We start from the raw sequence: 26,139 nt of genomic DNA on the forward strand, positions 1-26,139 counted from the left end.
TACACAGGATAGCGGCACTCATGGGTACTCGCAGAGACATATTGGCTATTTCGATCACCGTTTAGCACCACTAAAGGTGCAACATTTATTCGGGACACGTACCTGACAGCGGACTGTCCTGAAGCCCGTAGGAATCTCGCGCTCTTTTAGAGTGTGAGAGGGTAGCGCGCGCGGCACGGACCGCAGTGGATTATAGAGGGGATTCCCGGCGCGCTAGTACTAAACGCGGGGCAAGGTGAGTAAATACCCTCATCCTTTATACTACTCACAATAATTTGTAATCTTTTCACTTAGATAACATACGCTTTCAAGCCGTTCCATATCAAGAAAAAAGAAAACACTTCAACCGTTTCCCTCTTGTTATGTGGTACATTTTGACAGCGCGAGCTGGGAATTGAAATAATAAAATACGCGCTGCTGTTTTATCTTAACGTGCTCTTAATATTCCTTGCATGGCAAAATTGTCAGTGAAATTTGAGTTTTTTTCGCCACTACGAACGATTTGTTTACCGAGCATGTGTTGCCGGTGATCTGCAGTCAGCCTATTTATCTGCTGCTTGTCCGGGCAGAAATTCAACACATCATTTGAATAGATAAATTGCGAATTAATTGTTTGATTTTTGACTTTCAGTATGAATGTGCATTGTCATCAGTGACTATATATTTTTGGGCTTATGCGTTTTCTGATTGTGACAGTTAAATTGTAATGTTTAGAATCAGGACATCATCCTCACATATTTGATGCTCTAAAATGCGACTGGACATGAACACTTCGAGGCACGTGACTCCAAATTATTGGAGGTAAAAGTTAAATACGCCTGCGCCAGTCATTTGATATTCATCACACCCACAATAATCACCACAATAACAATCCCTTCCACATGCACACAGATTCTTACATTGATTAAAGTTAAATGGTAGATTTTTAGATTAGAATATTTATTAATAATAATCGTAATATCAGGACTGCAAGATGGCAAGTGAAAAGAGAAATTGATGGATGAGATGGAATGTAACCTAATGTGATAAAAAAAATTAAATAAAACAGGCAGCCATGGAAATAGGGCAGAAATAGGCTACATCTGGCTGTCGGAACAAGAAGTGACAGACCATTAAAGAACAATCCTGGTGCAGAACAGGTGTATAAGTGGCCATGCTCTGCTGAGAATGTTCAAGGAAAAAGAAATCTAGATCAGCAGCTATTTTTGTGCCTCCTAAATGCAGAGTTATTTTGGTTCCTGTCTGTGAAGTGAATATTGTTTCACATGCTGTCACGCTCTTTCATTTCCACTGTCTCTAAACTAATTATATGCCTTTGCATATTCATTACACTATTAATCTACCTCATTATAAATACATTTTTCAGTGCACTGAAGGGACCTATGTCCACAGAGATATACTAATGAATGATCACATGCATGTGTTGTTTGTTGCATAAATGTGTAATTTAAATGCCTCTGTTTCAGCTGTAAAAGGAAAAGCCAACCACAAAAGGAAAATTATGTCAATATTTACCAAATCCATATTCTGTAATTTTGTGTGTGGAACACAAAAGGAGATGATTTGACCATTTATATGCAGCCTGTTTTCAAAGCTCTGAAATCACATTCAGTTCAGTTTCAAAAATGGTGCATCAAGCCAGGTTTGACATAATAACTAATGGCCAACAGCATTGGCTCTTATTTGCCATGTAACCAATCACAATGCAGTAGTTCGAAAATGCAAAATGGAGATTGAGATTTGCGATGGAGAGGACAATTGTCATTGTCAGTAGCCACATGTAGCCTGTTAAAGTGCAGTAAAATCGCAGCATTACATTTCTGGTAAATGTTCCCCATCTGCTATTCACGCAACAGTATTTCATCTTTTATCTGTTTTGCTGCCATTCACACATCAGCACCAAAATGCAGCTAAAAGAATATTCCGATTCAGTACAAGTTAAGCTCAGTCGACAGCATTTGTAGCATGATGTTGATTACCACAAAAAGAACATTTTAATTATTTGCTTCAAAAAAAGCAAAAATCTGGGTTACAGTGAGGCACTTGAATGTGAAGTGAATGGGGCAAATACGTTAACATTAAAATACTCACTTTTTCTAAAATGTACCCACAAGATGTAAGCAAAATGCACGTAAACATGAATTAGTGTGATAACGTCAATTACTAATCCTTTCTGTGTAAAAATATATCAAATTTTACAACTTTGTTGCTATAATGACATTAAGCCGATAACACTAAAACAACCATTTAAACAGTTTTACAGCTCAAATAATACACAAATTTTAACAAGTATTCATAAAAGTGCTTTTAAAAATAATATTTTTCACATTTCTGCCTTTTAAACTGTACAAAATTTGGCCCCATTCACTTTCAGCATAAGGGTCTCACTGTAATCAAAATTTTTGTTTTTAAAGAAAAGGAAGGACGAATCGAAATAATTTTTTTGGTAATCAACAGTACGCCAAAAATGTTGTTGATTGAGCTTTACTTGTACTGAACCCGGAATATTCATTTAAAGGGATAGTTCACCTAAAAATTATATATCGCTCATCATTTACTCAACCTCAAGCCTTTCCAGACGTGTAGGCCTTTCTTTCTTCTGCAGAACACAAACAAACTTTTTAGAAGAATATCTCAGCTCTGCAGGTCCACACAATGCAAGTGAATAGTGACCAGAACTCTAAAAGCTCCAAAAAAGAGATAAAGTCAGCATAAATGTAATCCATAAGACTTCAGTTGTTTAATAAATGTCTTCTGAAGCGATCCAGTTGGTTTTGGGTGAGAACCGACCAATATGTAACTCCTTTTTCTTCACTGTAAACTTTGCCATTGCAGTCTCATAAGTACAATAGACCTTTCTCCCAACTGACTTGCTTAATCCACCACTCTCTATTTTTTCTCTTCTGGAAAATCACTCAAATGCAATAGTGGATTTTTTTTCTTTTGGTCTTGGAGCAAATGGGTAAGTGAAAATAATATTTGCTGTGATCTCCCATTCACTCCCATTTACCCCTGTCGAAGTTTACCCTGTAAACTTCCACGTTCCAAAACCCGGAGTGTGAAAATGGTCTATCATTTTAAACTCGATTACATTTTCTAATGCTTGACGCATGCACAGAGCACTAGATCGCTAAGGAGACTGTTGATGTTATATTTTGGTCTGTTCTCACCCAAAACCATCTGGATTGCTTCAGAAGACATTGATTGAACCACTGGAGTCTTATGGATTACTTTTTTGCTTTATCTCCTTTTTGGAGCTTTTAGAGTTCTGGTCACCATTCAGTTGCATTGTATGGACCTACAGAGCTGAGATATTCTTCTAAAAATTTTCATTTTTAATCTGCAGAATGAAGAAAGTCATACACATCTGGGATGACATAAGGGTGAGTAAATGAGGAGAGAATTTTCATTTTTGGGTGAAATTTTAAATTCTATGGTGTAATTGGCTGGAAATTACCTATTGAAGTAATACTATTAAGCTCTTTAGCTGATCACCTGGCTTTTGGTCCTATTTATACCTTGTTCCCAAAATTAGCTAGTTATTTTATCATCATTTATCATTATATAACCGAATCCCTTACTGTTTCTGTAAGCTGTCAACAAATTTCTTCATTCACTCGGATGACACATGAAAAGAGTCAAATTTGGAAAAATGTGGGAATAGTAAACTCCCTCTTAACTTCAAGTTTGTCATATGTATTATGGCACTTTTCCACTGCATGTTACAGTTTGACTCGCCTCAACTCTACTCGCTTTACTTTTATGAGCTTGCATTTCCATTGCAGTTTAGTGCCACCTCAACGTGGGTGGGATTATAGACTGATCGTCATAGTTGCTCCGCCTCTACTGCCGTGACATCATCTTAATCATGACACAAACTGACCAAAACAATAACACGACCGCTAGCTGTTAGCTACTAGCTCATTGTGCTGCATAAAGCAGTTGTTGCATGGTGATTTTACACAAGTGTAACATTTAAATTGGCCTGGTTGTTTTAGAAGCAAGCTTCCAGTTGATGGTCAACTAAATAAAGTGAAGCTTTCAAGCAGGTATAGAGTTAGCATAACAAAACATACCATCCTCCATTGTGGATCAACACCAGTCCAGGGCACTCTCCCTCCCATTGCTCGCCAGTTTAGATAGCGTCCATTTGGTCGAACCACTTCCACTTTTCCTTGATGGTTCTGTAGTCACTTTTAATTATTTTTTTACTTTTCCCTATACTGTTGGTAGGTCCGGTGGTAGCCGTGTGCGGCCAACAGCTGATACACTTCCTGAGAGACATTTTCGTTTCTCTCATTGCTAAAGAGTGGACCGTTTGTAACTCGTTTATTGACCATGGCGTGGTTTTGCGCACAGCCATTTCTTTTTTCACAATTCGAAAGTCCCATGAATAAATGATACTGATATCGCTGTTCATAACTTTAAAACTAGCGGGTTGATGTTGTGTGTTGGAAATCCAGTGACGCTGGTAGTGACAATTCTCCCTAACTATTCAGTGATCTGCAGGATTTTGTATCAGTTCGGCCGATGTGGTACTAAAAAAAGTATCAGGTACCAGGTACTATCCACAGTGGAAAACCCCAAAAAGCAAGCAGTGCCGAGTTGAGTCGAGTTGTACCGTGCAGTGGAAAAGCCCCTTTAGTGAAAAAACAGACACAAATAACATGAAACCGTTAACGTCCACATACCTCAATTCAGCGGATGTACAGGGAACTGTAAAGTTTGAAGGAAATTTACAGTTGAAATTCGGCTGGTTGTGACGACTGATTGCATTCCTGCTGTGAATGTCTTTTATATGTTAATAACTGGCAATTGTGAGTGAAAGATGTTAGGTGCTTGCAAAGTTTGGTTTATTGTAGTCTGCAGTGAACTAAATTGCTGTACCGACAAACTAAAATAAACATACTGAATGTTAAAACAAACACACTGAATGTAAAAATGTTAACAAACAATGGTGATATTTAACTCAATAATAACTACGTTTTATTTTACTTGATTTTCTTTAACAGATATTACAGAAAAAAAAACTATTGCATTAAAATGCAGAGATGTATTTATATATTTTAGCTATGTACATTTTCACAACAAAAAAATAATTATTCTTTTTTAAGTACGGTACTAAAGAAATTGAATGCAAACAATTAAATCTGTCTGATTAAAGAGTTATTTACAGTACAGTAGTAAACCAAAATTAAGAAGCTAATAAAATAATATAAACTAATAAAAAATGCCTGTATGGGTGAGGGTGCAACCATGTTACCTTTACAACAACATGCTGTTAAGTCAATGTGTGCTGCAAGGTGTAACTTTTTCCTGGGCAATAAGGCTATGACAGGGTTGAGGTCAGGGCCGGGTCGTAATTCTACACACACAGTCCCTTATCAGGCTAATCAAGCCTCCAAGAGGGATAAAGGCCGACTGCGGACGGTGGTGCGATATGGGCAGCTGTCCGTCATATGTGTGTGTTTGTGTCTTTATGTTTAAGTTTCATATTAAAATATTGTTTATATTGTCAAGTCGGTTCTCGCCTCCTCCTTTCCATAATCCCTTTACACTGGTGCCGAAATCCGGGAAGGAGGAGGGACATAGTAATGTCCTTGCCACTACCATCCACCCCAACGGAGCAGCCACGGCCATCTGCCAGGGGACGGAGGAGCCCGGCTGCCTGGAAGTGGAGGAACAGCCGCCGACTTTGAGGGGAGAAGGGGCTCCTAGCCGACCACCTGGAGCGGTCACGGCCGTATGCCTGGAGCAGGTGAACCGCTGCCAGGGGCAGGGGAGACCCCTTCTATTCTCCGAGAACGCGGCGGGTCGGAGGACTGCCTCCGATCCGCCCGGGGAGGTGCGGTTGTCATCAGTTAGAGGACGGAGGAGTGGCCGAGGACCAAGCTACGGCATATCGGAGAACCGGCGAGTAAGTGGTATTTTTTTTTCTCTTTCTCTCTCCTCTCTCTCTCCCACTGCCGCTCTGTGTTGGCCTTTTCAATCTCTTTTAAGTTTTACAGTGTTTTTTTTTTGTTGTTGGGGGTACTACACTGTTACAGGAAGTACCCCCTATTTTAATCATTATTGTTTCCCTCCCCCTGTCCCCTCCCAGATTTAGGAAGGCGGGGATGATCTGCCGGCAGATGGGGCGTAAGGCATACCCTCCCCCAGGGAAAGGGGGTTACGTCATGCTGGGGGCTCCCTGGCCTGAGAGAACGAGGGAGGAATGTGACAGGGCGGGGCCGGGTCATGATTTTACACATCCGGTCCCATATCAGGCTAATCAAGCCTCCGAGAGGGATAAAGGCTGACTGCGGACAGTGGTGCGACAGAGAGAGAGCATTTACGGACAGCTGTCCGTCGTATATATGTTTGTGTCTTTTGGTTCAGTTTTATATTAAAAATATTATTTATATCGTCAAGCCGGTTCTCGCCTCCTCCTTTCCATTAATCCCTTTACAAACATGTAGGTGTTCAACAGCGTTTTGTGGCCAAGGCTTTAAGATCTGCGTCTATACAGAAAATACTTTTAAAAATAAACCTACTCTCAGAAATATTTATTGGAGTAAAAAGTGTAACAACTAGCCCCGGTCTCCCCTATTGTTGACTATTCATGATTGACCCCCCTCCCCAACCCCAATCTCCACTTACACACATTCCCCTCACACCCCACCCCCTCCTGCACAGACTTTTGTTATTCGGATCTCTGGTCAGACTTGAGTAATTTCATAACGCACCTATAGATGCTACAGACAGACTGTCAAACTGCAACATTCTAAGAAGAATCTTCATTGAAATAATCCACTAACCAGGTACAACAGATAATTAATACTGCTTTAAATACCAATACTGTATTTAACTCGATCTGATTTTAACTGCATTATCTCTCACATAATCTCTCACATATCTTTTCCACAGAATATTTTTTTTCCACACGACCAGACTCATCTCATCTTCTGAGATTATAAATGGTAACGTCTCGGGTTACATAACTGTAACCCTTGTTCCCTGAAAAAGCGAAGGAGATGCTGCGCTTTATTTAGTGCTTTGGGAACGTCTTCTAGGAGTGACCAGCTGTGAATATGTTTGTAACATGTCAATGAAATTGACTGGAATTTATAGCCTCTGCTGATGACATCATCAGGATGGACTGGTACCAGGGTCTATAAATAGATGCACCACAGGTGCATCGTCAGGTATTTTTGTCTGAAGAGCAATCCTGGGGCATCCTCAATGCGGCAATGAAGCGCAGCTACTCGTTATGCTTTTTCAGGGAACAAGGGCTACAGTTAAGTAACCCGAGACTTTCCCTATCATAAGCTACACTATGATGCTGCACTTGCTTTGCGCTTTGGGAACGAGCATACCCACAGCGCCGCACTACAGATATCTGGACCCCTTACGGTTGTGTAGTTTGTGCTAACAAGAACACGAGAGGTCTCAGACATGAGCTTTTGATGTTGACTCAATGACGTAAGAGCCCGGAGTGGCATGAACATCCAAAGTATAAAATCTTATGAATGTATGCGGAGAGGACCAGCCTGCTGCATTACAAACATGCTGTATAGGGACACCTCCAGTCAAAGCTTTAGAGGAAGCTACCCCCTGGTAGAATGAGCCCTGATACCTACTGGCGAAGCTTGACCGTGTGCCTCATAGGCCAGGGCAATAGCATCCCTCACCCAATGTGACATTGTTTGTCTGGTGGCTGAACCACATAGAGAGGGTACTTAGCCTGCTGCGGGTAACCCTTATCTGCCTAAGGGGACTGGCCCTTGGATGAAATCCCCTGGCTTTGAGCCATAACTGAAACGTTCAGTTGTGGCCCATGTGCAGAAGGCCCAAAGGAATCACTGAGTAGGACAGAGAACGCTTGTCGTTGAGTCTCAAACCCAGAGAAACCAAATGAGCTAAGATGATATTCCTGTGCTGTATGTATGGGGTGATAAGGCTAGGCCGAATGGAAGAACCCGATATTGGAAAGCTTCGCCCACGAAAGCGAACCTCAGGAACTTCCTGTGTTGTGCCAGAATTTCTATATGAAAATATACGTCCATGAGATCGATCGTGACCAACCAAATGTTGTATTTGAGACACAACCGTCTTGACGGTTAGTATCATGAACTTGAGCGCGGTTCAAGCCTCGAAGGTCTAAAATCGGACGCAATCCCCCATCTTCGGAACCAGCAAATATCTGCTGTAGTTACCTGACTCTCTCTCTGGAAGGGGAACATGTTCTATGGCCCCTTTGACCAAGAGATTTTGCTGTTCTTTCAACAGTTGATGTGCTTGTTCCAGTTTCACGGAAGTGGGAACCAAGCCGTTGAAACGCGGAGGACGGCAAACAAATTTAATTCTTTAGCCTTTTTCTACTGTCCTTAGGACCCACATAGAAACACCCAACATTAGCTTCCACGCTGCCAGATTCTCTGAGATAGGTATAAATTTTGACACTTTCTGTTGAGGGAGTGTCGAGTGTTCCATGTCCTGGACTACTGCAGGAAGCAACGGAACACCCAACATTTAGCTGAAAACCGCTAACTCCCGAAACACCAGAGGTGGCGGGACTGGAGAGGTTTCGTGGGGGTATCGGGAAGGTGCAGGTGAATGTTTCACACAACCCGTCAGGGTCTCTTTCTGGAGATAATGGTCCTGAGGACTTACTTTGGAGGCTGCTGAGGCGACGAACCGGTCCCCAGTCCTTACGAGGGGGAGAGCGATCCGCCACACTGAGCCTCCCTTCTAGAAGAACCGGGGTGGGGCTGGGTAACCGGCGGCCCCTCCCCCTTAGTGCGGCGAGGAAGGAATTGCCCGAAGGCTTCCTCATGACTCTTCACCTCCTGAAAGCTGGTGATGACTGTGTTCATCAAGTCACCAAAGAGGCCAGAAGGTGAAACTGGGGCTTCAAGAAGGAACACTTTGTCCTTATCTCTGATGCCCGAAAGGTTCAGCCATAAATGTCTCTCTGTGCTAACCAAAGCAGCCATCGACCGGCCAATGGCATGAGCCGTCTGTTTGGTCGCACAGAGAGACAGATCTGCAAAAAAAAGCTCTGAAAAAGCCTCTTCGTAGATCGTACTGCCCGCACTCATGTCCTTCAACAGATCAGCCTGGTACGCCTGTAGCACTGCCTTGTTGTGTAGGGCAGCACCAGCCTGACCTGCTGCTTGATAAGATTTCCTCACAAGTATAGAAGTGGTCCTGCACAGCTTTGTGGGAAGAGTAGGTCTTTTTAATAACAATGCCGAGCCAGGTGAGAGATAACCCGCAAGTGTCTCTTCTACCTGCGGCATCATCGAATACCCCCGTGCCTCAGCACCCACGATGGTCGAATATGTCGACATCGAAGGCACAAAATACGGGAAGTATAAGGTTTCCCCCATGAACAAGAAAGCTCATCATGGAGGTCATCAAGGAAGGGAAGGGACTGATTTTGCGTTCCCTTCCCCTGGCCACCAGACAGAAATCTGTCCTCTAATTTAGAGCATTTGGGAGCCTATTGTTCATGTGGCCAGTCTAACTGTAATCTGGCCACTGCACGAGTAACAACCTTGAGTAATTACTCAACCATTTTGCTATCATGTGAGGAATGCTCAGAGGTAGGCAGCTCAAAGTCTGCAGACTCAAGAGTTTCAACGTCAAGAGCAGCATGCTCTTCCCCCAAACACACAAAACAAAACTGGTGTGCATCCGCTTCAGCCATATGGCATAAACACAGAAACACACACCATTTGCCTTGCTTATTGCTCATATTTAGGAAGAAAAAAGATTTTCTGCACACTGCCTAACAAATCTAACTCCTATCAGAGGAAAGTAGGAAGTTTGACAGGCTTGAGAAGCACAACACATACAGAATGGTCTGAAGACAAAAGACCTGATGATGCACCTGTGGCACATCTATTTATAGCCCCTGGTACCGGCGCATCCTGATGATGTCACCAGCAGAGGCTGTAAATTCCAGTCAATTTCATTGACGTGTTGCACACATATTCACAGCTGGTCACTCCGAAAAGACGTTCCCAAAGCGCTAACTCAAGCGCAGCATAAAAGTGTAGCTTTTGATAGAGAACATTCAAACTGTTGTTGCAATCTTTTAATATCCAATTTTATGTTGTTATACTTATCCAGTCTTATGTTACTAACAATATTTTATGTCTTTTAAGCATCCTGCAAGACATAATGAGACCATTAGGAAGAAATATTCCTACTTTCATTGTGGAAAAGGCAGAGCTGAGAGACACAGGAGTATGGTGTATTCCGTGGACATGATATCTGACGAAGAAGATAAGTGTTGTCAATGGGAGGCCAGTGTGGGTTGTAAAAACAGCAGCTTTGAGAAAATCAGTTTCAAGAGCTACAGAAGAGACTTGATGCAGACTCACAGTATACTGGGAACTAATCACTTTCGTGTGATGGCAAGTTCATTTTATGAAAATCGAATTAAAGCTTCACATTGTGTTTCAGATGTTTGTATATATTTTATTATTGCTATATTTTGTATATGCACATTTCCCTTTTAATAAAGATCTTTAAACCCAATTATTATCTCACCATTTATGTTGCCAATAAGCATAAGCTAAATGCTGTTAAAGCCAATACATACAGTTGCCGAATAGCTCTCAAGATTTAGGGATGTGCTAAATAAATTCTAACCAATAAAATGAAGTCTTTGCACAGACCCAATGGTTGTCAATATTTTAGGATAGGGTTAGTATAACGGCAGCCAATCCAATTTGAATAAATGACCAATAGGGGTGACCATTTTATCTACAAGTTGAGAAATGCATGGGACTTAGTTGTGAAAAAGTCTACTGACAGTAAGGGAATTACTTACCATGGCAACAAATGGCCAAAACACAGAAGGAATCGTCAGTCACTATACATACGAAATGGATGTATATGGGCCGGTGGAACTTGAGACTCCAGGCCAGTAGATTTCTGAATATTTCCGAAATTCAGCGGTTTATACATGAGTCTAATCTACATTTCAGCGTGTCCTGAGTATTTTTTTGTTTGTGCTCAAACAGTTCATCTTATGGCTTTGTTCACACATAGCATCAAAACAGAACTTTTCCAGTAATGTTACATCTTCTCATTCTGGGAAATTGCCGGAGCAGATTTACTGGTATTTCCCAATGGGTCCTGTTCACACATGACCTCTAAATGGAAAAATTGCATAAATATTCCAGAAAAGGCTGTTGGGGTGAAACTGAATAGTGATGTACATTTCTGTCTTTTCCTCACACGAAGCTATTGGATGGTTTCAGAACACTTGGAATATAGTGCGAATGTCTTTTGGACTAATTTGATGGGACATTTATAATGTGTTTTTGCCTTTTTGGGTGTTGACAGGTGTAGTCACTGTGAACTGTCAAAAGTGAAAAGAGCTGCATATAGATTCTGCTTAATTTCTCTGTGTTCCATGTAAAAATGAAATATGGGTTTGAAACGACTTAAGGGTGAGTAAATATTGATAAAACTTTCATTTTGAGGTGAACTATTTCTTTAACAGGCAGGCTAGTAACCAAGTTGGACAGACATAATTGGCATGGAAAACAAAGATGTGGAAATAGAGTATGAGAAATGGCAGGAAGAGCTGATACACTCAGGATAGTTCAGGGACGGAGAGAGCAGGCAGTGTAAAGAAAGATGTATGGGTCTCAACCATAGCCGAGTGATGGATGGAGGGAAGGAGGCACAAACATATTCCTCCAGCGATTTACAACACACTATGCACCTGCATCTCCTCCTCAACTCTCATTCTCTTTCTATCTCTGTCTTCCTCTTTATCTCCCTCACTCTCTCCATCACTATTCTTTAGTTTCTTACATTTCATGATCCTGCATCTCTGACAAAAGTCAGTCTTAATTATTTGTGCCTCTATTTATCAATCCCACATCTGTGTGTATATGTGAGTGCATAAGAGTGAATGTCATTCTATGTATTAATTCATAATACACAATTTAAGCCATCTTGTTCTGTCCCTCAAAACTTCCACCGCAGTGACCTCTTTTCATTGCCAGCATGGCATCAGTAGCATTGGCATGCCAATCGTATTGCCCTCCTCCCCACCTTCCCTTCTTCTCCAAGTCTCTTTGTGTTAAACATCAAAAACTTTATCCTGAGGTCAGTTTCACAGAAGTGCTCAAGAGGCAATGACTGAGCCCCACTTAAGCACCACAAGTGCTGAAATTCTCACATTTTACATTTGACCACTCTTAAACCGTAGACCAGTTGCCATAGTAACAACCATCCTAGGGGATCAGTCTTTTTTATACACTCACTTAGCAATTTATTAGGAACACCTATACACATTTTCATGCGATTATCTAATCAGCCAATCAAGTGGCAGCAGTGCAGTGCATAATGTCATGCAGATACAGGTCAGGAGCTTCAGTAAACATCAACCATTAGAATGGGGAAAAAATTGGATCTCCATGATTCGACCATGGCATGATTGTTGTGCCAGATAGGCTGGCTTGAGTATTTCTGTAACTGCTGATCTCTTGGGATTTTCAAGCACAACAGTCCCTAGAGTTTACTCAGAAAGTTTCAAAAAACTAAAGCACATAACTGTTAATCAGAAGGTCGCTGGTTCAATCCCCACAGCCACCACCATTGTGTCCTTGAGCAAGGCACTTAACTCCAGGTTGCTCCGGGTGAATTGTCCCTGTAATAAGTGCACTGTAAGTCGCTTTGGATAAAAGCATCTGCCAAATGCATAAATGTAAATGTAAAAACAAAAAACATCCAGTAAGCGTCAGTTCTGTTGATGAAAAAACCTTGTTAATGAGACAGCTCAACGGAGAATGGCCAGACTGGTTTGAGTTGACAGAAAGGCTACTTTAACTCAGATAACCACTCTGTAAATTTGTAGTGAATAGAATAGAATAGCATCTCAGAATACAAAACATGTCGAACCTTGAGGTAGAATGATAACAACAGCAAAAGACCATGTCAGGCACTTTATTGGGATCATAGACCTAATAATGTGTACTTACAAACAGTCAGGTTCTAACATTGAAGAGTGCTTGTAAACATCAAAGCCAAATGTATCAATGTTAATAGCTTGTGACCTTGGTCATGTGTGAAATATTGCACCGTACATTAATTCATCCACATGATTGGTTCTCTTTTTCGCCCTTAAAAACTTTTTTTTTGTTGGGATCAGAGACTTACATGTAAATAATAACTCACTCTCTCTCTCTCTCTCACTCTCTCCCTCTCTCTCACTCACTCACTCACCTATTGTCCTGTCTTGCTAGATAAATCCCTTATTATATCTCAGAAGGTTAAGTACTACCTAGTAGCATAGCCAGAAACTTTTGGATGTATATATATATATATATATATATATATATATATATATATATACAATCAACATTTAAACCCCACAACCACCCCTCCCTTGGGCATGGTGTTAGCCAGAGCTTCACAGGTTGCCAATGGAGTCCTCTTCCTCTCCTCCATGATAACAACACGGAGCAGGTGGATGTTAGAGACCTTGTGCTCCTCCACCTTCCATTTGAGGATGCCCCACAGATGCTCAATATGGTTTAATTGGCTTGGCCAGTCCATCACCTTCACCCTCAGCTTCTTTAGCAAGGCAGTGGTCGTCTTGGAGGTGTGTTTGGGGTCGTTACCATGCTGGAATACTGCCCTGCGGCCCAGTCTCTGAAGGGAGGGGTTCATGCTCAGCTTCAGTATGTCACAGTACATGTTGGCATTCATGGTTCCCTCAATGAACTGTAGCTCCCCAGTGCCGGCAGCACTCATGCAGCCCCAGACCATGACACTCCCACCACCATACTTTACTGTAGGCAAGAAACACTTGTCTTTTTACTCCTCACCTGGTTTCCGCCACACAGGCTTGACACCATCTGAACCAATTAAGTTTATCTTGGTCTCATCAGACCACAGGACATGGTTCCAGTAATCCATGTCCTTAGTCTGCTTGTCTTCAGCAAACTGTTTACGGGCTTTCTTGTGCATCATCTTTAGAAGAGGCTTCCTTCTGGGATGACAGCCATGCAGACCAGAATGCCAATTTTTCAGATGCAGTGTGCGGCGTATGGTCTGAGCACTGACAGGCTGACCCCCCCACCCCTTCAACCTCTGCAGAAATGCTGGCTGCACTCATACGTCTATTTCCCAAAGACAACCTCTGGATATGACTCAACTTCTTTGGTCGACCATGACGAGGCCTGTTCTGAGTAGAACCTGTCCTGTTAAACCGCTGTATGGTCTTAGCCACCGTGCTGCAGCTCAGTGTCAGGGTTTTGGCAATCTTTATGTAGAGCAACAATTCTTTTTTTCAGATCTTCAGAGAGTTCTTTGCCATGAGGTGCCATGTTGAACTTCCAGTGATCAGTAGGAGGGAGTGTGAGAGCGATGACACCAAATTTAACACACCTGCTCCCTATTCACACCTGAGACCTTGTAACACTAACGAGTCACATGGCACTGGGGAAGGAAAATGGCTAATTGGGCCCAATTTGGACATTTTCACTTGGGGTGTACTCACTTTTGTTGCCAGCGGTTTAGACATTAATGACTGTGTGTTGAGTTATTTTGAGGGGACAGCAAATTTACACTGTTATACAATCTGTACACAAAACCAGAATTCCTGGATCTCAACACACCACAAAACAACATGAGCCATGTCTCAATCCTCTCATTGGCATCGCCAGCAGATGGGTGTGTCTTTAAGAAAAAGCCTATACAATCTAGATTGGGTCCAATAAAATGTATGTAAAATCTTGTATTGCATATGGTGCACCCTGGCATCTCTAGACACAGATTTGACATTTTTAGAATCCTAGCCCACACTCCCTCCTCCAATGCCAAGTTGAAATCTTTCTTCCATAATTTCTTGATTTAAGTTAAAGTTCCATCACCCAGACTATGAATTAGCAGAGAGTAATACACTGATGCCTCATGACCTTTTCCAAATGCAGTAATCACCATTTCCAGAGTATCTGGTGCTTTAGGGGGGTGTATGCTACTCCCAAAAATAGTACAGTGCAGGTGGCAAAGTTGTAAAGAAAACTGAGATCTGGGAATCCCAAAATATTGAACCAAATTTTCAAAAGATCTCAACACTCCACTCTCATATAGGTCACTGAGCGTATTATCCTCCCTCATAATCCACTCTGACCAGCAGAAAGGGGACTTATTAATACATCATTTTGGGTTCTGCCATATGCTCGAGGCAACATTTAAATAAATGTCAGAATTAAACACTCTGGACAATTTTGTCCATACTGAGTGCAAATGCGAGATAACGGGGTGTAACTTAACTTCAAGCGATTAGTTTGATAGAAAGGCTTTGCAATGGAGAAATAGGGCCAAGAACGTCCTGTTCAATACAAAACCAGGGAGGGGGTCTCTCAGGTGGAAACGACCAATGAGGCAAATGTTTGAGACCAAATGCATAATAATAAAACAAAATCTTGGGTCTAGCTCACAATTGTCAATCGGCCTATGTAACTTATTGAAATGTAATCAGGGATGCTTACCATTCCAAACGAATGACTTCTCTATGCTATCAAATTGCTTGAAATAAGAGAGGGGGACTTCTACAGGGAGAGACTGTAGCAAGTAGTTAAATTGTTGAATACAATTAATTTGAATAACATTAACCTTCCAAATCATAGATAAATTTAATGAAGTCCACCAGCATTCTACCATATCAAATGCATTTTTTGCATAAATTGAGATTGCAGCGACCAGAGTCTGATCATTTGCCACTGACCACCACATGATATTGATGAAACACCTAATGTTATCAGAAGAGTTGCGGCCCCAAATAAACCCCACCTGATTTATATGTATAAGAGATGTCATAACTTTAATTAATCGATTAGCCAAAAATGTTGACAATATTTTAACGTCTAGTTGGCTCAGGGAAATTGGATGGTAACTCTTACGCTCGTTTGGATCTTTGTCCTTTTTAAGAATCAGAGTGATCTGGGCTTGCGTCATGGTTGGAGGAAGATTTCCATTCTTTAATGATTCCATATAAACTTATAGCAAAAGTGGAGACCGTTCTGTAGCATAAGATCTAAAAACCTCAGCGGCAAAGCCATCTGACCCCGGAGCCTTGCCTGTAGACAAGGCCTTAATTAGGTCACCAAGCTCCTCCAAGTTTGTCTCAGAATCAAGATAATTTTTTTGCTCAGTTGTCAGTTTAGGGAGTTCAAAAAGTTCTACAAAATTTCTAATATCTTCATCAATAGACGAAACTATAGAGATCAAGATTCTTTAAAATTCTTTAAAAGCATTATTAATATCAATGGCCGAGGTAAAAATTTCACCACCAGCAGATTTCACTGAGGGAATTGGAGAAGAAGACTCTCTCTGCTTTATATTTCTAGCCAAAAGCTTCACTGCTTTGTCCCTCGACTCAAAGTATGACTATCTTGCCCTGAATAGCCAAAATTCCACCTTCCGTGACAAAATAGTATTATATCTGTATTTCAATCGGGTCAATTCTCTGAGGCCATCAGATGAAATTCAGCGCTTCAGCTCTGCCACGACACTTAATATTCTCTTCCAACTGGTTTGGATTTTTTGATGAATGAGGCATATTTTATGATCCGGCCCCTGAAAACCACCTTAGCTGCCTCCCAAGCCACGCCCACAGAGGATACTTAGGACCAGTTGGTCTCCATATAAACATTGATTTCAGCCTTTAACATTTGTTGGAAATCAGGATTTTGCAAAAGGGATACATTAAAGCGTCAACTATATGATGTCTCTACTTCATATGTCAACAACTCCATATATAAACAACAGATGAAATGAGGGACTTAGACATTAAAAAAAAAATCTATTCTAGAATAAATCTTTTGGACTGATGAAAAGAATGTATAGTTCCTACCAGATGGGTTCAAAAGAGTTACTACAGTGTTACTACACAAAACAAACTCCAGCTGCTTGGCAGAACCAGCACAAAAAGAAACAAAAAGGTGCCCCAAGTGAACGTTCAGTGAATCAGGTCCACTCGGCTGCAAAACGAGCAACACAATGACTTACTCATTCCATTGACTTTATGAAGGACAATGCTTGTTGGGGACAAGTAAATACTTTTTTTATGTCTTAAAAATAAAGTGGATGGAGTTTTGATAGCATTTTTAACATCCAAAGTTAATTACTCATCTTATGTCAACTCGATCTGGTTTTGTAAATATACGGAAATATTGTAAATATTTCGTAAATATAAAGCCTAATTAATACAATTCATAGCAATCAATTCACATATACTGTATGTCATTTGTTACAAATATTTTATTAGACTGGTAAAATATATTGGGTTGAACCACTGCATGAAATAGGATGCCCGTCAACTGAACGCTCGTCTCATCACTGCATCTGGTGTTAACAGTAAAAAAAATAGTTGCGTTATAATGAGTATAATAGTTTTTTTTTTTTTTTTGAGCTGCTGTAGTTTTGAAAGCTTTGATGCTAACATTATCCAGCCCAACAGCCTCTGACATTAGCAGTTCATGGTTCTTGGCTAGCAAGCTTTTATATGCCAGGGTTCATAGCTCTTTTCAAAATAATACTGGAGCTTGTGCGTGGTCAGGGGTTGAGCGAACATCTCTCAAAAGAACTGGTCCATGTTTTCACTGACTTGAGAAGCTAACATTGGTGTCACTGAGCACGTTTAAAAGCACGCTCTTAAACCAATTATGCTTGATTAGCCAACAATGTGTGTGATCATGTTAACGCCTTAAATGCCATTCTTTTATTAGGGTCATAGGTCATAAACTGTTTAAGCAAACAAGATCAATTCGATTTTTATGCCAATTTTGCATTGCATCTAAACACCTTTACCGGCATTCTTACCAGCTTATCCAATGTGCGCATGCCATGTTAACATGCCTGTTTAAATTTTTATATCGAAAAATCCAATGATTTCAACGTGGATTTCTTTTGTTGTCAGGCATTTTGAATAAGCTGAGTTTTGGTAATTATCAGCGTATTGTGTGCATATAAATGCACTCACTGTTACTTTTTAACCTGCCCACAATCAAACAGGGCATTGTGGTTTTTGATTTACTCCTAATTTTGAAAACATATTTTAATAGAATTATATTTTAACATTACATTTTCTGATATCATGAGCTAAATAGAGGAAATAATTGTTATATAATATACTGTAATATATAATGAATATCATCCATAACATTCAATTCACATATACACTGGTGGCTAAAATTTTAGAATAATGTACAATAATGTAAATACTTAAACCAGCCCGTCTGGCACCAACAATCATCCATGCGATTATCTAATAAGCCAATTGTGTGGCAGCAGTGCAGTGTATAAAATCCTGCAGATACGGGTCAGGAGCTTCAGTTAATATTCACATCAACCATCAGAATGGAAGGAAAAATGTGATCTCAATGATTTGGAGTTACTGGTCCTGGTTCAAGAACAGCCGGTTTAAGAGACCAGCACAGAGCCTATTTCTGTGCCTCCAAAAAGCCTTTTCTTCAGTGGAAATGACTGGAATGCAAAGTGCAGTCTTTATTTATGTTTTACTGTATATTTTGGCCTGTTCATTGAACAATGTGCTTCATTATATTCTTATCTTTGTTTTTCTCATAGAGCTGCCAATCATTCTACAACGCCCCAAGAAAACACCTGAGTAGGTGGAGCATGGCCAGTGGGAGTGGCTGGTGTTACTATGCCTGAAGGCACGTTGCAATGGTGTCCATGGAGACAGATGGCAGCTTTACTGAGGGTCATGGTCTGTCCCTCTTACAGGCAGAAGATAGCGTAGGGGCTGGACTCACACAGCAGGAGGGGACATGGCTTGGTTTCCGCGTTACAGTGAGTGCTGTACTGCTGTTGGAGCTCCTATTGGGAGTGGGCGGCAACCTGACAGTGTTGATATTATACTGTGGTCACTGCAGCCTGTTGGAGTCCGTCAGTCATGCGGTCACACTCAGTCTGCACACTCTTGACCTGCTACTCTGTCTCCTTTGCCTGCCAATCACTGCCACTCTCCTCATATTGGGCGGAGCCTCTGTTCCTCACCATGCCCTGCTCTGCTGCCTTCATGAATCAGCAGCCAGCTTTGCAAGCGTGGGAACTGCACTCAACCTGTTGCTTATCAGCTTAGACCGCTATGACATCAGTGTCCGGCCAGCTAATCGTTTGCTGACACCTCGAAGGGCAACCATTTTACTTGTCGGCGTGTGGGTGGTTTCTTTAGCTGTGCCAATCCTACCATTTGTGGAGGCAGGGTTTTTTTTGGGTCAAGGTGAGGGAATGTTCGTGCACTCCAATATCACTGTGTTTTGTTCGGAGTGGGGAGGAACTCTACAGGCCCATCTCTTATTACAAGTACCAGTATTCCTGTGCTCTCTAGCTGTGATGCTGTTTACATACTCCCGTATTCTTCAGGCACTGCGCATTCGTATTGGACGCACACCAAGGCCCCATCGAGACAACAAGCGGCCTGCCCATCGCCTCTGGTTACGTCGCAAATGGTCAACAAGATCGCCTGATCACACAACGAGAAACACACCCATCTCCCCCCCACCACTCTCTACTGAACCGCTTATCACCTCAGATACGGTTACTACGGTAACCATCAACACTGAGACAAACACCACCCCACTTAGCCCCACGCCTACAGTCTCTGTGATAACCACACCTTTGAGTCCCACAGAATCTATGTCTATTCTAACTAGTCCCCACATCCCTACTCCTGCCACACCATCAGTGTGCGTGAAAACAACTTTGAGTCCCATGCCCACTGTGTCGACTGTAACCACACAAGTGAGTCCTGCCATAGTCCATGGTCCACCTAGTATGGGTGTGGGTGCCTCGGTATCAGCCATCTTGGCTCTACGTCGAGCAGTTCGCCGCCATAGAGATCGGAGAGAACGCCAAAGACGTGTTTTTCGAATGTCCGTTATAATCATCCTCTCTTTTCTTGTATGCTGGGCACCTCTCTCCATCATGCCCCTTCTCATGCTGGCAATCGGGCCCTCTGATTGGCTAGAACGCCTGAGACTCTGCTTCCTGGTCCTTGCTTATTGGACTGTTGTACTACATCCATTGCTATATGCTTTCACTCGGCAAAAATTGCGCAAAGTTCTGCATACTCGCCTGCGTAGATTTCGTCCGCAGAGCACACAGACTTGTATTCGTACTAACACCAGGATCCGCCGCAAGCTCAGGACGGATTGCAGTGATGCTACTGACCACTGCCTGACAGAGGCTGTTAGAGAGTGATGTCGAGGTCTTGCGTGTCTGTGACTAATGGCTGTAGGTAAGAGTGCTAAAACGTGTGCAGGAAACAGGGGCGTAGCAAAGAACATGTTCCCACCCACACACTTTTAAAACTTTTTAAGTTTGTCTACTCAAGTTTTTAAAAATAATTATAACATTATAAAAGTTTTAGTTTTCCTGCAAAGAAAAAAATTGTTGGCAGCCACACAAAATAACGACTTTAAAATCAAACAGAAACCGTCAACATGTTAAATCACCAGTAAACCTATATGCAACTAATGGGTAACGTCATAAACGTTACTTCACCTGATTTATTTTCATGAGTCAAGTTGATAAGATTTATAATGAGCTTGTTTACATGCACAATTGTACACTGATTATGCTTAATCTGCCGACCATGTGTTTGGTCATGAAAATGCCTGAAACGATTGTCTTTTATTGGGTAAGTTCATAAATGCTTTAAGAAATAATGACACAGGTAGATTTTTGACCATATCTCTGATTTTGCATTGTCACATTTTTTAAATAAGTTGATTTTTGACAGTAATCAGCATACTGGTGTGTACAATGTAACACCCCCCATTTTCCTATTGTTCCTACGCTCTTGACAGGAAACCAATAATGTGTTACATGTGTTAGATGAAATGTGTGACATGCTCCCATCAATAGAGGAAATTAAAAGACATCAGTAGGTCTCCATTGTCCACGAGTGTGTTGTGTCATTGACAAATAATCAGCACAGGGTTTCTAAAGGACACTGAACTCTGTGGTCAGCATGGCACTGTTTAATTAATCTGTAGAGCACAAATATTCCCATGGTGCTAGGAAAAGATAGAGAGACTGAGAGAGTGTAACTACATATGTGAGTTTGCAAGAGGTCATGTGCAATAAATTCAAAATCCAGGTAATGCATTGCATGATTTCCATATAAATTAATACAAATTTATTGGCATTCGTTGTGTGGTGTAAAACGTAGCACTCTGTTCACCAGTACATATACACATATTTACATGTTCCTTCTTGCTGATAGTCTAGTGGGCATATTTATCATTGTGTTTATTAATGTATATAATCAGGGATGTAAATAGTCAAAAATGTTTCTGTGGTTTGAACAGCCCATTTAAATTCTGCTCTAGCAAGGGCATGCATACTGATCTGTACAGTTTCTGAAATTACTGACAAAATAATTACAAAGTCTAAATTAATTTATTTTATTTGTGTCCTGTATGTGTATATCCTGTCAGTGCTGTACATGTTATTTCAGTTTTAGATGGTTATTGTATTACTTTATAATAGAGGAGCAATAAGTCTGAATTACATTAATAAAAACATTCAGCCTCTTTTCTTGTTTGCTTTGTTTGTTCACAACCCCAAATGTCTTAATTCATACAAAAGCATATGTATACTTATGTACACACATGCATTCACTCATTCTTGCACACTTGCCAGATTAAAATGCATTTGATTTTCTGCATTGAATAATAACAGTCAGAGTCACTTACTCTAATTATATTGGTGGATGGTATAGACTACTCATTACCTGAACTCACTCAGAAGTGCAGGCTCCTTTAATATATACAATTAGTCTATGCTGAGAAAGGTTGATTGACTTCATCCCAGTTGATAAAAGTCAAACAAGCAATTAAGAACCTCCTGTGTCTCTGTCAGCCATTGCAGCTTCACACAGAAGATTAAATGCCATATAAGGGTTGCTCAATAAAGTACCTTTTCAATCAGTGAAATGGTTACCTTTAAAATGTCTTTTTCTCTCAACCTGATTCAAAGACCTTAAATGTTATTAATCTTTAAAGACTTGTTGGTGGTTCAGCTAAATTGTGTGTGCAGGAAAGAGGAAGCGCTCATTTCTCATTATCGGTGATAGAAGCTGCCCTCCTCTTGTGAAGTCTGATCATATTAACACTTATTAATGTTTGATGACTCACACTGACATTTGCAGAAACTTAACTGGAAAGGTGATAAAAGGGACATGGGTCTTTTTCACAGAAGTGTATGGTTCACTTAATGAAAGGGGTCAGGAACCTTTTTTTCACTGAGAAGCCTATTTAAAATGTATGGTTGATGCATTTTTTCGAAAGAGTCATAGGACAATTTAATAGTTTACTATTTTCAAAAACAATTTTGTCAATAAAATATCATGTTTACACCATAGGCTACTCAAATTAATAGGTAACATGTTGTAATATAGAATTGAGTACGCGTGTTTGTGTGGGTCTTCATTTTACAATTGAAAAACATGAAAAACTTCACTTTCCTATTGAGCTGGGCTATATGTTTAAAAATATTTGAAAGACAATTGCCTTAAAAAATATCAGATTACATGGCAAATGTGTGTTCTTATCATATGTGTTTGTGTTGCGCTTTGGTAACACAGTATATGCTGCCTAAAGAAAAGAAAATAGAACTAAATTTTAGGTTCAAGGTGTCTTATATTATTTTATGATTTAATCACTAATCTTTGTATCTTTAATACAAATATATATATATATATTTATATAACAGAGTTGTGTTCACAATGCTTGAGAGTGAACTGCTTTGTGGAAATAAAGCAAAACTCACAGCAGCTTCTGAGATGATCGGAGGTCATTTACAAAACGTTTTCAGATGAATGAAACAGAGAAAAAGCAATAACTCTTGTATTCCATGAGACAGGGTCCCGCTGCACTCCTCAGAACAAACTGAATCAGATACGAGCGCTGATATCTTTTCTTTTGTCTGTTTTTATATAATAAAAATTTAATAAAGTTTCTTCAAGCATGTGTCTTTGTGACTCACAGCATTTCTTGTCATTTGTCACTCCGAGATGTCTTAAAGGTCACACGCCTTTTTGCGGGTATATGAGCAAAATAACTTGCACATGAAATACCTGCATTTCGACAAGGAGCTCACGAACTGGATTGAGCCTCATCGTATTTGGCAGGTACTACAGTATATCACACCCTGGGTGCACATAAAAAATAACAAACGTTCGTAAAATCGCTCATAGAAAAATTTCTTTACCATTAAGATCAATAATTATTGGAAAACGAGGCACAGAACTATGCATGTGTGTGTCAAGGAGAAGCGCTTTCATTGCACTCGTGAATAGGGGCCAGTTGCACCAGCTATAGTATGTTACAACTTAGCCTAATTGTGGCATAAATGGGCACTAAGTCACAATTTATGCACTACTAATTATTTGAGCGTTGCTTATAGTAGAATGTAACGCTACATATAAATAAAATATTTACAGAAGCCTCTGACCAGGAGTAACGGTTGTAATAAAAAAGCAGACTGAATTAATGACATCAATGAGCTCATTTTTTGCATGACAGGCTTAAATCCTTTTGACATGTATATGATTAGGTTGGCATTTACAATTGTTTACATTTATGAGACAGAAACATTTTTATAAAAAACTTCCTGTGTACTCTGTCAAGTTTCGATATATACGAAATAGATATTAAAATGAATACATGTATATTTTTTTCCTGCCTGTTGCATTAGTATTTATTTATTTATTGCTCCTTATTCTTTTGAAATACAGTTATTGAATATTGTTATTTACGACCTACTAGTTAAGGCTGTGTCTCGTTTCGAAGGCTGCGTGCTAGGAAGGATGCGTCCTTTGAAGGCTGCAGTATACCGAGCGTCCTCCTTTAAACAAGCCTTGTTTAAATTAGACGGCCTTCGTAAGATAAATTGAAACGTAACGTAACATGGTTGCTATGACAGAAACGCCACACTTTAACAAGTGCGAGCACTTGGAGTAAGAAGGGAACAAAGTCGCTTTTGAAAAGGATGTATGAGGTACATTTTAGGAGAGATATAATAATGCAAAGAGAAAAGAAAATAGATTTTACTGGTGTACTTTTAGCCTATAATACTTTATTTTAATGATATATTAATATAATTATACATATTATATACTCTGCAACCATCTACCGAGGTACTCTAACTTGGGAATTAACATTACTTGCGTTTGAACATCATATTTAAGGGCAAATTGGTGTCATTTTTACATTTCCGTTGAAGCAAAGAATTGTGGGTTGTCAGTGCCCACGAAAGATACACCTCATGCTTCCTCCGAATTCCTGTGAAAGAAGGCTGCATTCGAAGTGTCCTACTCACTTTTCTGAATCGAGACAGCCTCGATGACATACATGGCCGACAAATGCGACCTCAAAACGAGACACATCCTAGGTCTTGCATTAAGAACAGGTGGTGCAACCAAATTAAGCACTGACTTAGTTACAAACTAACTAGTAGTTACTAAGCCCTTAGTGTGAACTTTAAGTCCCAACTTAAGTGAAACCTTATGGACAGTTGGCGCAACCCTACCCAAGAGGAGGCTGTATCACACATTTGGGAGAAAGTAAATCAAAACAGTATCTATGACTTCAAGCTTTGCAATCGCACCCACACTTTCTGCAGGAAAGTTATCTCTAGAAAGTTTTAAACGATCATGAGTTAGTGAGTATTGAGACACCCTGCGAACCACTTGATTTTTAACAAAAAGCCACTTGTGGCTCACGAGCCATAGGTTTCGGACCCATGTCTTAATGAATGTGCCTTCTGGTATTAGGACCAGACAGGTCAATGCAAGTCAATAGTCATCTGTATTCTACCTTTTCATTAATTTCCTTATCAAATTATAACTAATACACTGGCGTTCTGATTCTGATTGGTTAATCATAGCATTTTATGGTCAAATATTTTTGTATAATGACTGCAACACTGGGACTGTGCAAAGTGCTGATAGCTTCATGTCTCTTGTATCACTCCATGGTCTCTGCCCACATAATAAACATATTTCTACTAAAATCAATATTTTATGTACATTTATTTAGTTATTTGATAAGTAGCCATGTAATAAAGGGGATACTGTATAGTCATCCACACAACACTTAAAATATGAACATGTTTATTTGGTCAATATGGTCTGATTTGCTATTATATTTAGATTAAAAAATAGACCTATTGAGTACTTTTTTTACTCAGAATAGGGTCTCAACAAATACCCTTTCTAAATAAATCAAAATGGTCTTATAAATGTACTAATTGAACAACATCTGAGTGATTATATATCCTTTTGCTGAAAAACAAATGCGAATGAGTTAATACGTGACTAGATTTATTATTGAGTATAAGTAATCTACTTTATTAATACATTTACATATTACATATTAAGTATTGTAATCTATATATTTCCACATTTCTACCTCTACCTTTTCCTGTCTGACACCCTTGCATTTTAACTCAAGAAGGCTTAGTGTTTGTGTTTCTTTATGAGCAAGGACACACAACTTTTTAAAATCTAATCTGTTCCACTCAATGTCATAATTTTCATCTTGTTATCACAGCGCCATTTTCTCCCTTCATTTTGTCCCCTCCTAGAGCTTCTAGAGACTTGCATAAGAACAAAGAACAGCCTGTGCATAGGGAAAGTCACCTTGGAGGACAAGAGAGAAAGAGAAAAAGGGACAAGGAGAGAAGCTAAATATCATACCCCCACTCAAAGTCACAACGGGCCGAAATAGCTCAGTTGGGAGAGCGTTAGACTGAAGATCTAAAGGTCCCTGGTTCGATCCCGGGTTTCGGCATATATTTTTTGCGTAATTAAAGTGCTGAGATCCTTGACGTCAATTTCTAACTTAACTATAGTGTGACGCTTAGCACGAAAATCATAATAATTAAAAAAAAAAAAAAAGGTGTGCAATATAGAAGGCAATGTGGCTCGTAAAGAAAATAAGTCCTGTGATTTCCCCTGCGTTTACCATGTGCGATATATTTTATAGCCGGACGATGTCGCTGCTGTTTTAAGCCGCAGCTGCAATTTCACCCAATTCCGCCAGAGGACGACATTGCCTAAAAAGTCGGTAGTTCAATCCAACACATCGTGGA

The 26,139-nt window shown here is 40.3% G+C and overlaps 1 protein-coding gene and 1 non-coding gene across 2 annotated transcripts; both read left to right on the top strand.

The window, feature by feature from the left end:
* Nucleotides 1-77: 77 nt before the first annotated feature.
* LOC127646952 (G-protein coupled receptor 22-like) lies at nt 78-21,222 on the top strand. The gene is made up of 2 exons (XM_052130948.1): nt 78-235; nt 18,604-21,222. The coding sequence occupies exon 2, from the start codon at nt 18,703-18,705 to the stop codon at nt 20,239-20,241; it is 1,539 nt and encodes a 512-aa protein (XP_051986908.1). The 5' UTR covers nt 78-235; nt 18,604-18,702; the 3' UTR covers nt 20,242-21,222.
* A 4,543-nt stretch (nt 21,223-25,765) lies between these two features.
* trnaf-gaa (transfer RNA phenylalanine (anticodon GAA)) lies at nt 25,766-25,838 on the top strand. The gene has a single exon. It is a non-coding gene; the product is annotated as a tRNA-Phe (tRNA).
* Nucleotides 25,839-26,139: the final 301 nt, after the last annotated feature.

The sequence above is a fragment of the Xyrauchen texanus genome, chromosome 7 (assembly GCF_025860055.1).
Source record: "Xyrauchen texanus isolate HMW12.3.18 chromosome 7, RBS_HiC_50CHRs, whole genome shotgun sequence".
Taxonomy (NCBI): Eukaryota; Metazoa; Chordata; class Actinopteri; order Cypriniformes; family Catostomidae; genus Xyrauchen; species Xyrauchen texanus.